General features: G+C 41.3%; 1 protein-coding gene across 8 annotated transcripts in view; it reads left to right on the top strand.

Annotated features, from left to right (window-relative positions):
* CRTAC1 (cartilage acidic protein 1) overlaps positions 1-14,346 on the top strand; it is a 526,287-nt gene that overhangs the window by 77,906 nt on the left and 434,035 nt on the right. For all 8 annotated transcript variants that reach the window (XM_077258322.1, XM_077258318.1, XM_077258320.1 and 5 more), the window contains exon 2: positions 1,010-1,209. In XM_077258322.1, coding sequence (XP_077114437.1) covers positions 1,010-1,209 — 200 coding nt within the window. The remainder of the gene's footprint in view (positions 1-1,009; positions 1,210-14,346) is intronic.

Raw genomic sequence — 14,346 nt, 5'->3', positions numbered from 1 at the left:
AATTTGTGTATCTCAACATTTTTTAATCTGGGACACCGCTAGTTTGTCAGGATTGTTTCTGAAAAATCAAAACAGTCCTGGCAATTTTGGAAGAGTTGGAATATATTTTGGAGTGGTGATTTCTCTTAGCCATTGCTTGTTTGCAGCAGTTTCATGTCCTTTTGTTGGGACGCCATTGGTATAAATCTGGTATAACATTATTAGAGGGTTGTTCAATTGTTTGCAAGTCATCACCTGAAAGTCTGACGGCTGGGACCTCCACCATTTAAGAGAATGATGCTCTGAAATGCAGAAGTAGAATGGAGACATTACCTGTTGCTCTATTCAAACAAGACACTTCAAAGACCCGTTCTTGGGATTGGTGGGGAGATCCCAAATGTGGAAGATTATCACCTAGGAAAATTATAGACAGATTTATATTGGATAGATAGATAGATAGATAGATAGATAGATAGATAGATAGGTAGGTAGATAGATAGATAGATAGATGCATAGATATGAAAAGAGATCTGGAAGGTCTGACTGCTGTTAAAAGTTTTGTAAGAACCTAGAACAATAGAAGTGTCCATGGAAACGATATGGAATGTTTCAGTCGACACAGCGGAAAGCATTGTATAAAAACATTTGAGGTCAGGTTTCTATCATTCTGTCCATTACTCCTTATTTCTCCCTTTGAAGGTCGTAGTGATTTTTCTGAATGTGTGCTCTCCACTTGAGAATAGCTCCGTGCAGGCTCCTGTGCAGATTGCAGCTGTGCATCGGTTATTTATTCCCCAGAAATAAGGACAGTTGACTCTGGTACTGTGAATGAAGAATCCAGAAAACATATCCTTGGCTCCAATGAATAAAATCTTCAGTGGTTTCGCTTTCTATAGCTTTCTCCATGGTGTGGTGGTCACTCTTATAGTTGCTCTTATTTTTTATTTTATATGTTCTTTATCTGATGTTCCATGTTATTTTAGAAATGTTTTTGACCCAGTTTGAATGGAACCTACGATTTCTTTTGAAGGTGTCAAATATGATGCTCATCGTCTTGCTGCTCTCCATTGTTCTCTGCTGCGGAGGAGTCCAGCGTTCAGAGCCGATGTTCACAGCCGTCACCAACACCGTTCTACCACCGGACTATGAGAGTAACCCAACACAACTCAACTACGGGGTGGCCATCACTGATGTGGACAATGACGGAGACTTCGAAATTGTAATAGCTGGGTAAGTCCTAACATAGTGTGCTAATTAACATAATCCTTACTAACTATTGTGATTTCACTCTTAAAGGGGTTGTCCTAACAAAGATATCCCATTTCATATGGGAGATGCTCTCCAGCAAACAGCTTCGCCCGGAAAGCCAGAACCATTGGGGCTTTCATTGTGTATGGTGGGCATTGAGATAGATAGTTGTCCATGAGATACCTGAATGATCTGAGTCTCCCAAAACCACTTCTTGGTATCTCTGCTTTGGTTTAAAGAGGAGATCACAAGTACGGGAGTTCCTTTTATGACATCTATATGGCATATGAACAGAGGTTGTCCCCACGGTTCACATCCTTTAATGAGTGTTTTAATCTTTCAAGGGGTTTTCCAAAACCACAAAACTGTACATAATAAGTAATATTCTTTTTAGAAAACTGTAATATTTCCCAGTTTTGCCTTAGGTCATCACTGATGTTTTCTTTCACTTCCAATGTCATGTATTGGGTTCAGATTAAATTTTCAGTGGGATTGCACATGATTTCTTGTCAAATCGGGAGTGCAAGCATTATAGGAAATGCTACATACAGGTGCGGATCCATTTGTCTGTACAGGTAACTTGTATAGTGACATTTGACCCATTATAAGAAATGTAGTTTGTAAGCAACTGGAAAATGCCGACATGTGAACTCTTGGAACAGCCTTGAAAATTTATGTAAAATTGACAAAATAAGGACTAAGTTATTTGGGGTCTTTAATGAGTCCAAGTTTTAAAAAGTTTTTTTTAAATTTTAAAAAGTTTCAAAGGACCCCTTTAATGGCCCTAACTTTTTTTTTTTGCTCGGCACCCCGATAAATGTTTTCAAATTTTTTCGTTTTCTGACATTTAGGCCAGTGTTTTATTAAATCATTTTTCTAGCATCGTTTTTTCTTTTTTTTTATCATTTTAGGTGTACATTGCTCAAAAAGTATTATTTTTTTTAACATTTTTATGTCTTACATTTTATTCTTACATTTGAGTTTTATATAAATTTGTCTGATTATAAATATAGAGACGTGAGCGGATTTCACAAAATTCAATTCAGGCAGATTCAGCTTCATCCTACAGATTATAATTGTTCAAAAAAAAAAATCTGGTCTCAATCAAAGTGTTCCTGTTTATAATGCTGTGAGGTCTTTCCAGACTGAGGTTCTTCAAGAACTGTATGCCAATGTATAATCCAGAAGAACTCATGAAGGTAAATGGTGGTCACTAAATATTGATCAGTTTTAGAATTCTCTCTTTCTTCATTTTGTTATCTTACTCTGCAGCATTTTTTCTACACCTGCCTAGAACTTTTGCACAGTACTGTATATATATATATATATATATATATATATATATATATATATATATATATAGCGCCCCCACTGCCGCAGGGCCGAGGGGTACCCGGTACCGGGCCTCTGAGTCTCTGCTCTGGGGTTATCACGGTGGCTAGACCCGGTCCGTGACCCTGCTGAGGGGCGTACAGTAATAGATGTGGATAGTGGTGGTGGTGCGGTGCAGTAAATAACGAGGACACCAGGTTGCAGTCTCTTTACCTCTTTACTGAAGATCTCTGGGTCCTCAATCCGGAATACGGTTAACCAGGCTGCGCAAGTCCAGCCGGTCCGATGGCACCTCCAGAGTTCTCTTTGCAGGTGGAAATCTGTGCCTTCCTGCTAGCGCTAGGTGTTGTGGTCCTTCCCTGCTGTGCTTACGGAAAGTCCCCACAACTGTTGTGTCTGTTTCTTAAGTTCCCTCACAACTCGATTAGATGATGTTCTGCTAATCCTCCGTCCCTCCCTGATGTTACGGTTAGGACGGCACCCGTATGACGGGTAGGCTCGGAGCTCTTCCGGGACCCTAGAGTCGCCCCTCTCCACAGGTTGCCCCCTATGTCTTCGTAGGTGATTTAGGTGAGACCGCCCGCCTGAGACTGACTGTCCTGCCGTTGGTTTGAAGTATTGCCTGAAGCTAGATTTATGAATACTTCCTCGGCGTTCCGGCCACCGGTAGTGCGCCTCAGTAGGATGTTGCCTCGGTCTTACAGCACGACTCCTACTGGTATTTCTCCTTGTTGCTTTGATCTCGTTTCTCACTCAGCACAATCTATCTCGCTTCTGTTCCTTCCTTGGGCACCGCCGCTATGCTGAGCAGGCACGGTCCCTTGACGTTCTCTCAAGTTGCCAGGCCTCTGTCAGGATCCCACCCCTGACAGGGACCCTACCGAATCTTCTCCCACAACACCCTCTGCCACAAGGTGTTGCCTGGTTCCCATCCAGTCAGCTTTCTGATCTAACTTCCTGCCTGACCCCCAGTTTTACCAGTATGTGAGGAGTGGCCTAATGAATAGAACCCTTAGCTCCCCCCGGAGGCCCGGCTGTGAAATGTATTGGTGTCTGTGATACCTGGTCAGATGAACTCCTTCAGTGCCATCAGACGTACCATAGCTCCCCTTAGTGGCGGAGCCACAGTACTGCAACAACCAGGACTCTGGGGCGCTGCATATATATATATATATATATATATATATATATATTATTATTATTTTTTTGTCAGTGCTGTGTTTTAGAGGGCGTATTGTGACACAGTCTGAGAGGCACAGACTATGATGTTATGACACATCCAGTATATTTTACGTGCCTTTTATTAAAGGTGTGATGACAAGTGATCTCACAGGGTCATTAAATCTTATTTATAATCATGCATTGCTGCTAGAGATAATCTCCATCTTACGCCCCCCCCCTTGCAGCCATAATTAACTTTGCTGCAATAAATTCCGTGAGCTCCAGTTATTAATTATATCGTGTAGCATCGGCCGTGCCGCTGACAGCAATCACCGAAGAACGACGGATGGAAGGCGCAAACATGAAAGTAGAAAATCACGTACAATACTGTAACAACCGGAGAACACGACAAACACATAAGACACCAATTACCCAGAAGAAACATAACACTTTAACAAATAATTACAGACCGATACAAGTAAAATCATAATGATCCTGTACTACATAAAATATGTTCTATTTAGAGTATACGGCGGTACTTGACTTACAGTTTTTTTTGGGGTGGGGGGGATTTGACTGCATAGGAGTCCAATAAAGCACTTGATGTCAGTTCTTGGAGTTTCTCTTTCAATGGCGTGTATACGTTTGCATCTAAAATAAAAGTTTGCAAAAACAAAACTATAATTTTCTTGGCTTGTTATGCCGCCTACGGCGGTACACAGAAGCCTTATAGGCCATAGGTCTACAGCAGCCTGTGATCTACCGGATCCAACTGTATTGGCATCAAGAGTAAACAATGTTTTATTTTATTTTCTCCCAAAACTTAAACTTAAATGTGAAATTAAGAAATTTTGTAATAAATATTATCCAAGAACTCCACTTCTTTCACCTCTTGGACTGATCATTCATTCTCAAAATTCTCAATTCTCGGATAACAATGTGTCTTCAGTGCCTACAGACTTTCCCATTACTAAGATAGAACATGGCAGTCGGTGCTCATAATGTTTTACGGAGAACTGTAACTGACATTTCAGGAGAACTTGCAGCAGAATGTCCATGCCCGCCTCCACCTCCTCCCTCTTTCTCTTCCCTCTTCATAGAATCATATGAGCACCAACTGTCATCTTCTTGTCATTGGATACAGATTTTACGCTTGAACTGAGCATAAAAGATCAGTCCAGAAGGAGAATAAAGCAGATCTCTCTGATAAGATATATGAGAACGTTTCTTATTTTTACGTGCACTATTGATTGATGAGATAAAAATTAAAACGGTGGTTATTTTTTTGGTGTTGACAATTGCCCAAAGATCAAGGTCACCCAGAAAGATCAAAAGCTTCTGTATCTCAGCTTCCTAGATTCTTATGAGCACAAATTGAAGTAATATTTATACTGGGAGTTACTGAGGTCAAATCTTTACATCTATAACATTTATACATATATTTCACAATTTTACACATATATAAATATATATATATATATATATATATATATATATATATATATATATATATATATATGGTACATACCAAAAGTTTGGACACACCTTCTCATTTATAGATTTTTCTGTATTTTCATGACTATGAAAATTGTGCATTCACACTCAAGGCATCAAAACTATGAGTTAACACATGTGGAATTGTATACTTAACAAAAAAGTGTGAAACAACTGAAATTATGTCTTATATTCTAGGTTCTTCAAAGTAGCCACCTTTTGCTTTGATGACTGCTTTGCACGCTCTTGGCATTCTCTTGATGAGCTTCAAGAAGTAGTCACCGGGAATGGTCTTCCAACAATCTTGAAGGAGTTCCCAGAGATGCTTAGCACTTGTTGGCCCTTTTGCCTTCACTCTGCGGTTCAGCTCACCCCAAATCATCTCGATTGGGTTCAGGTCTGGTGACTGTGGAGGCCAGGTCATCTGGCGTAGCACCCCATCACTCTACTTCTTCGTCAAATAGCCCTTACACAGCCTGGAGGTGTGTTTGGGGTCATTGTCCTGTTGGAAAATAAATGATGGTCCAACTAAATGCAAACCGGATGGAATAGCATGCCGCTGCAAGATGCTGTGGTAGCCATGCTGGTTCAGTATGCCTTCAATTTTGAATAAATCCCCAACAGTGTCACCAGCAAAGCACCCCCACACCATCACACCTCCTCCTCCATGCTTCACGGTGGGAACCAGGCATGTAGAGTCCATCCGTTCACCTTTTCTGCATTGCACAAAGACACGGTGGTTGGAACCAAAGATCTCAAATTTGGACTCATCAGACCAAAGCACAGATTTCCACTGGTCTAAAGTCCATTCTTTGTGTTCTTTAGCCCAAACAAGTCTCCTCTGCTTGTTGCCTGTCCTTAGCAGTGGTTTCCTAGCAGCTATTTTACCATGAAGGCCTGCTGCACAAAGTCTCCTCTTAACAGTTGTTGTAGAGATGTGTCTGCTGCTAGAACTCTGTGTGGCATTGACCTGGTCTCTAATCTGAGCTGCTGTTAACCTGCGATTTCTGAGGCTGGTGACTCAGATAAACTTATCCTCAGAAGCAGAGGTGACTCTTGGTCTTCCTTTCCTGGGGCAGTCCTCATGTGAGCCTGTTTCTTTGTAGCGCTTGATGGTTTTTGCCACTGCACTTGGGGACACTTTCAAAGTTTGCCCAATTTTTCGGACTGACTGACCTTCATTTCTTAAAGTAACGATGTCCACTCGTTTTTCTTTACTTAGCTGCTTTTTTCTTGCCATAATACAAATTCTAACAGTCTATTCAGTAGGACTATCAGCTGTGTATCCACCAGACTTCTGCACAACACAACTGATGGTCCCAACCTACCTCATTTATAAGGCAAGAAATCCCACTTATTAACCCTGACAGGGCACACCTGTGAAGTGAAAACCATTCCCGGTGACTACCTCTTGAAGCTCATCAAGAGAATGCCAAGAGTGTGCAAAGCAGTCATCAAACCAAAAGGTGGCTACTTTGAAGAACCTAGAATATAAAAAGACATCATTTCAGTTGTTTCACATTTTTTTGTTAAGTATATAATTCCACATGTGTTAATTCATAGTTTTGATGCCTTCAGTGTGAATGTACAATTTTCATAGTCATGAAAATACAGAAAAATCTTTAAATGAGAAGGTGTGTCCAAACTTTTGGTCTGTACTGTATATATAATTTATTATTGTTATATATATATATATATATATATATATATATATATATTTATATTTAAAAAAAAGTTGACTTTGACATGCATCCAGCGTGGCTGCGGGTCTGCAGTTTCCAGGACAAGGAAGGGTTTAATACAGGAACGTGACATGCGGCAGCCAATAATTCCAGCAGCCTTCATGCAGGCTGAGCTCGTACAATAGTAGCTGCTTCCTGACAGTCTGAATCAATCACACGCGGTCTTCTGCCGGTCACATAAATGTCCGTGCGGTTCTGTCCATTGCAGGAAGTCTATCCCTTCAGATACACATTATCACCTCCGGGGATGGCTGCTTCAGCTCCTGGGTTTCGGCACCTCTAGGTTCAGACGAATGATTGAAGATGATTTCTTTCAGCACCTCACATATCACAATACGACAGAACCTGGGTTCATTCCCTATCGCTGGGAGATAATCTCACTCACTGTATTTTTTGGCTCCGTATTACATTTATAGTACAATGAGCTTGTAAGGTTCGCGGAGCACATCGAAATGGGAAATATTGGATTTGGCTCAGGGTTTATATTCTCTGCACTGAATCAGTCATGTATTTGTGAACCTCAGACAGCCTGTGTATTCCTGCCATGGTGTCTATTAGCACCGCATTCATAAAGATTCTCTATATAAATCTAAACAAAATTCCTATTTTCTTCTGATTTTTTCTAAGTTCTCATCCAAAGCTAAAGTAATATTTCTGCTGCCTGCCTTTGGCATCTGACAAGCGCTTACGTCACGAGCACCCTGGTGTTTAAAAGGAATTTGTCAGCAGACTTTTACCATGTAATCTAAGCATGATGTAGCGTCAAAGACCCTGATTGCGGCGATGTGTCATTCACTGGGCTGCTTGGTGTAGTTTTGATAGAATCCCTGCTTTCTCTGCAGTAGTTGTAGCAGTACTCAGAACACTGAGCTGTTTATAACCCCGCCCACATCACTGATTGGCAGCTTCCTGTTTACACTGTTAGCAATCTGCCACTCAGTGAAGGGGGTGGAGTTACACAGATTATCTCGACTGTCTTACATGTGAGACCTAGTCCTGTTGTGATAATCACCTGCTGGTAAAACACTGATTGTATTGAAACTACAACACACAGCCTAATAAGTGACATATCCCTGGAATCAGGGTCTTTGCCTCTAAACTATGCTGCTCTCAGATTAAATAACATAAACTTGCTGACAAATTCCTTTTAAAGCTGCTTCTTGTTTCCTGCATGGTGACTAACAGCATACTTGAAATCTTTTCAAGCTGTACTCTTTATTTCACGCCATGCCCTCTCAATGCCATCCCCTAAAAGTGTTTGGGCACAAGAAAACTACCTTCAGGGAGTTTCCAAATTTGTCAGCTATTCCTGGAGACCAGAAGGTCTTTCCTTTTCTCCAGATACTTTGCATGGCAAGTATGGTTAATGGGGTTTGGCCCAGAGTAGGGTCAACCGACTTGTTGTTGCGCAGGGGTCTTTGAGCCTTCTTATGTGCCAGGGATGGGGTGCAACTGGTATGTCTGCATCCCAAAAGTAGGTAAAGTTGTCCTGGCACACCTCCCAAAAGTCTTTTTTTTGTGGGACTGTTAGTTGATTTGACCCATCAAACTGATTAGAATTATTTACATTTACTTAAACTTTCAGAAGTGGGATTCTTTTTGAGATTTTGAGGGCATTTTTTTCCGAGAAAAAATGAGACCAGGGATTAAATTCTGGCAGATTTGGGGTTTATAAATTAGACGCTTTGGGACCTTTTGGGTTGTCCTCTTAGAGATTCTCCTATTTTTGTTCCTCCTTTTTGCGTTTGTTTTCCTTACTGTCCATTTGTTCTATTTGCATTACGGTCTTCAGTCGAAGGTGAACATATTTTGGGTCACTGGGTCCAAACGTGTTGCCAAATCCAAGCATATAATCCCAGTGCCAGATTTTCTAGTGATCCGATATCACTAATTTTTCATGTACATGTTCCATCCATGACTTTCTTTGAGAGGACACTTACCCATTATAATCTTTGTAGCTCTTCACGTCTGTGATTTGTTTTGGTGGACCATGTCTCTACAAAAGCATCACGGTAACTTGTCTGTTTTTGATCCGAGTCATTGTTCAGATGTCAATTGGTCCATGAAAATAATTTCCAGCGCACGGATGACATCTGCGTATGGCCGGTGTGCTGTCCGTAATTAACATTGCAATGGATGGAAGAAGCTTTGTAATTTATAAATGTATGTTTTCATATGAGAAAATTACTGATTGGTAAAAACTGATCAAACACTGATGAAACTCAGATCCAAACACTGATGAAAAATGCACCGTTTTTTACGTGTCACAAAAAGAATTGAGTCTGTAAATGATAATGATTTAAACTGATTAAAATAAAAAGCAAAAATAAAATATTTCTGCCACACGTAACAGCTGATATAACCTGTATCTGCCAGTTTAGGGCAGCTTTATAATGACTTAGGACATATGTGGCGGCTTATGTATTACATTATTTCTCGGATGCTAATTACCGGATGTTCTCGTCAGCCGACAGCTGGAGCTGAAGAAACTTTTCATTCTGTATCTAATACTGTACAATCAAATGGTATTCCCGCAATCCCAGGGGGCTGGAGTTTTCTCGGCTGCTGTTAATTTTTTCTCGGCATGCCACGCTTTGCTGTAGATTTACGTGTCATTCACTGTTCTCACGCAGCAGTTTGGTGCATTTTGGCTGCATCAGTAATTCATACATTTTTTTAAGTCACAAAAATTCGGCTATCTTAAAGTGTCACAATACATAATAAAGTCGGATTTATCCACAAATTGAAGCAGAATTGGGTGTCCATCTAGAGTGAGTTGAAAGCTCCCAACTTTTTCCTACAGATATTGAACAAATGATTTAAATTCAACTGCACGATCTTGCTCTTCAGGAAAAAAAGTCGCTGCCAGATTTATTCTGGCAGCGGCTTTCTCCGTTCTTCTCTTACAGAACGCATGAATGCTCTATTGTTTTGAGTTGTTCAAGTTTATGGGGGGAGTAAGAAAAGATGGTAGTTCGGCTCACAGTTATTTTGGATGTATGGACCCTTTAAAGTGTTATTTCCATTCCATAAAATAAGTGATGCATTTCTGATTGGAGGGGTTCGTACTTCTGGGGCCATCACTATCCAGGAAACAGAGCTCTGAAATGACCCATCTGAATAGAGTACGCTCTACTAGAATATCTCTGGAAGAAGCATTTTGTGGCCTTGTTCTCATGATCAGTAAAGGTCCCAGTGGTCAGATCCATACTAATAAGGTTTTCACCTATCCTGTGACTAGGTGATAGCTTTTTATGTTGTGGATAACCCTTTAAGAATTGGCAGGGCACATGCACCATTTGATTCTCCATTCAATTCTTCTTGGTCGTTGTCTTGCCACCGGGAAAGAATGAGGAATACAAGTTGGTGGGACCCACAATGATTTTAAGGTGTGTTCATGTTTAGTCTTTTTTCTGAGTTGTAATGGAAACTGGCTATGTGCACATGGTTTTATTTTCAAGGAGTTTTTGGAGCAAAAATCTAGAAGAACTGAGCGGGAACTCTTCAGATCCTCAAAAATGCCAAACTCCTCGAAGACTTGGAGGTTCTGCTAGGTTTCCTACAAAAAAAATCTCTCCACATAAACACTGAGCATAAACTCTCTGTATCCTGTATGACTTAAAGGTCTTCAAAAACGTTTGAGTTTGTGCTCCAAAAACTCAGCAAAAAGACTCAGGCCCAGACTCATTAGGGCTGGTGATTTTCTTGCCAGCCTTGGTGAGGTGGCATGGTGGAGTCAGATTCTCCTGACTCATGAAGAGGTGCAAGTTTCTTAATCAATCAAGAGCGTCTAGCCAGTGGTGTGTGCCTCTGTGTTCCTCAGCAGAAATCTTACTCCAGTCCTTAACTGGAGTAAGATTTCTGGTGTAAGGAAAGCCACAACTCATCATGAATTAGATGAAATGTGACATCAAACCTCTGCAGCATCCCCATGCCAGCTTCCTTCATTTGGGAAGAGCTGGGAGAAACCGGCATGGAAATGTCAAGTCACTAAACTTCGAGTTGTGCCAAAAGTTTATGACTTTTCAAAGAAATTGTTTTCACCAGAATCGAGGCTTCATTGTTAACACAGCCTAACAGTTATCACCTGCCCAGTGGATTACAAATGAACGTTGGAGAAAAATGTTGCCGTGAAACGAGGCATTTTGTTGTATAAGCAGGAAATCAATTCACACGTTTATGTTCTCATGCTTTGATTATTCGTATGCCAAAATTTGCGCAGTCTTAGGAGTAGTGAAAATGATCACACAGACTCCTCTCACTACCGTAGGATCTTGTGCAGCGCAGTGTGATGTCTGGAGTTATAGGATCCCCTGCCGCGAAAGAATCAGATGAAAACACATGGCGAGTAGGTAGACCGTTCTGGCATTTAATTAGAGCCTCGGAGGAGGTGGGCTTAAGACTACAAATCCATAACTCGAGCAATTGTGTGTAAATTCAGGATGGGATTTCAATACCCAGAAGACATGCAATTGGATTTGCTATCTCTGTCTGTAAAATAAGCTCAGGAGGAGTTTTCAATCCTATTAGAAATTGTGCGTGTAAAAAAAGAAAATATCTGAGAGCAAAATGTATAAATACAAAATGACTGCTCTTCTAAGGGCTTGTTTACTCATACAGAGGGAAAATCTTCAGCAGATAGAGTAGCAGCAAGTGGCTAACTTTAAGTCCAAGTGGGTGTTATAAGAGAGTTTTCACTGGGGGCGTGCACTTCTTCTCCTTATATGGGTTGCTATCTGATAGCTTTATTTAATTCCAAGTTGGTGTTATCATATAGGAACTCATACTGGTAGGAGAAGTGCACCCCCCCAGTGAAAGCTCTCTGATAACTTTAGTTAAGTCCAAGTAAGTGTTATCAGAGAGTTTTCACTGGGGTGTACACTTCTCCTTATATGAGTTGTTGTCTGATAACTTTATCTAAATCCAAGTAGACGTTATCAGAGAGCTTTCACTGGAGGCTTGCACGTCTTCTCCTTATATGAATTGACATCTGATAACACCAACTTGGGCTTAATTAATGTTATTAGATAGCAACTCATACAGGTAGAAAATGTGCACGCCTCCAGTGAAAACTCTCTGATATCGTCTACTTGGACTTAACTAAAGTAATCAGAGAGTTTTCACTGGGGCCATGCACTTCTTCTACCTGTATGAGTTCCTATCTGATAACACCTACTTAGACTTGACTAAAGTTATTAAATAGCAACTCATACAGGAGGAAGAAGTACACCCCCCAGTGAAATCTATCTGATAACACCCACATAGACTTAACTAAAATTAACTCATTAATAGTGTTGAGCATTCCGATACTGCAAATATCGGGTATCGGCCGATATTCGCTGTATCGGAATTCCGATACCGAGTTCCGATATTTTTGTGATATCGGAAATCGGAATCGGAAGTTCCTATAAGTTCCCAGGCGTGTGCGGTGCATATGGTTCCCAGGGTCTGGAGGAGAGGAGACTCTCCTTCAGGCCCTGGGATCCATATTCATGTAAAAAATAAAGAATAAAAATAAAAAATATGGATATACTCACCCCTCCAACGGACCCTGGACCTCAGCGGTGCAACCGGCAGCCTCCGTTCCTAAGAATGCAGTGAGTGTAGGACCTGCGATGACGTCGCGGTCTTGTGATTGGTCGTGTGACCGCTCATGTGACTGCGACATCATCGAAGGTCCTTCACTCACTGCATTCTTAGGAACGGAGGCAGACGCTTGCAGCGGTGAGAGCCAGGGTCCGTCGGAGGGGTGAGTATATCCATATTTTTTATTTTTATTCTTTATTTTTTACATGAATATGGATCCCAGGGCCTGAAGGAGAGTTTCCTCTCCTTCAGACCCTGGGAACCATCCAGGATAGCTTCCGATATTTGTGTCCCATTGACTTGTATTGGTATCGGGTATCGGGTACTTTTGAATATCGGAAGGTATCACTCAACACTACTCATTAAGTGTCAAATACTTTGATTGCTAATATCTCCACAATGGAGAAGGGAAATTAAAAAGTAACAAAAAACATTTTATTCCGCTCTGCAACCATGATTAAATTGTGTGTCCAGTTCAACATGAGAAGTGCCACAAGAAATCTTGTCAAAAGGGGTTGCCCCTACATATTCTGACACTGTCTGTAATAATTATAGGGGATAACTCAGGAGACTCTTTGCGTGGAACAAGACAACTACAGGACACAGTTTTATAAGTGGTAAAGTCTATATTATCACATGGTGATTCAAACAGGTGCAGAGAGAAACTCAAGTCCACAACACTTGGTGCAAATATTAAACGCAGCTTAGCAGTCTATAGGAAACTTCAGAGGAAAATGCAATCAAGCAGAAAGTCTATGAAGCACAGTTATTCTTGAGGATACTTGACACGAATAAATCCTTGACTTAGTCCAAACACAGATAGATATGCTTATAAGGCAGTTCAAATCATATCTTAGCTCAACCAGGGAGGCCTGGTTAATAGTCTCAGGTTTTTGCAGAGCAGCAACAGCTTACATGAGCAGATGGAAGTGAACACGAGCAGCAGATGAAGGAGGATTACTGGAACTGGTGTATGCAGCAGGAACTCAGAGCATAGTAGCAGGATCACCACACAGGTTCACAGGAGCAGGTATATAGCCAGGGAGTAATCAGAGGTCAGGAGCTGGATGCAAGGCAGAATACTCTAGCACAGACTGAAGGCTGGGGTGGAGTTTTATAGCAGGAAGACACAGTGCACATGAGACCAAAGATGCCATCTTGGAAAAGGGCAATGATGCACAAAAGGTAAAAAATGTTCAGAGTCCTGACATTACTCCCTCCTTAGAAGCGGCCTCAGGACGATCCTGGACCTGGTTTCTCAGGGAATCTCTGATGAAAACGAGAAATCTTCTGTTGGGCATTGATGTTTTCCACAGGTTCCCAAGAGTCTTCCTCAGGGGAATATCCCTGCCATCTTATCAGATATTGGAGCCGATTCCTGCGAATCCTGGAAACAATAATTTCCTCCACCACAAATTGTTCTTGCCCATCAATCACCACAGGCTGCGGAGGTGGCACAACACGTCCCTGGAAGGTATTAGGAGATGCAGGCTTTAGTAAAGATACATGAAAAACTGGGTGTACCTTCATAGTCCTAGGCAGCTTCAGCCGGCAGGCCACAGAGCTCACAATACCGTTGATCTTGAAAGGGCCAATGAATTTCTGTCCAAGTTTTTGTGAAGGAACGTTTAACTTCAGATTCTTAGTTGCTAACCACACGGAATCTCCTACCTTGAACATGGGTGCAGGTTTACGGAATCTATCAGCAGATCTCTTATAACGTTCTTGAGCTGTGGTCAGGGATTCCTTCAGAACCTCCAGATTTTGTCTCATCGCAGTCAGCCTTTCCTCCACTGCCGGAACC

The sequence above is a fragment of the Ranitomeya variabilis genome, chromosome 4 (assembly GCF_051348905.1).
Source record: "Ranitomeya variabilis isolate aRanVar5 chromosome 4, aRanVar5.hap1, whole genome shotgun sequence".
NCBI lineage: Eukaryota > Metazoa > Chordata > Amphibia > Anura > Dendrobatidae > Ranitomeya > Ranitomeya variabilis.
Note: the sequence above shows the minus strand (reverse complement) of the source record. Positions and strands in the feature narration are given on the sequence as shown.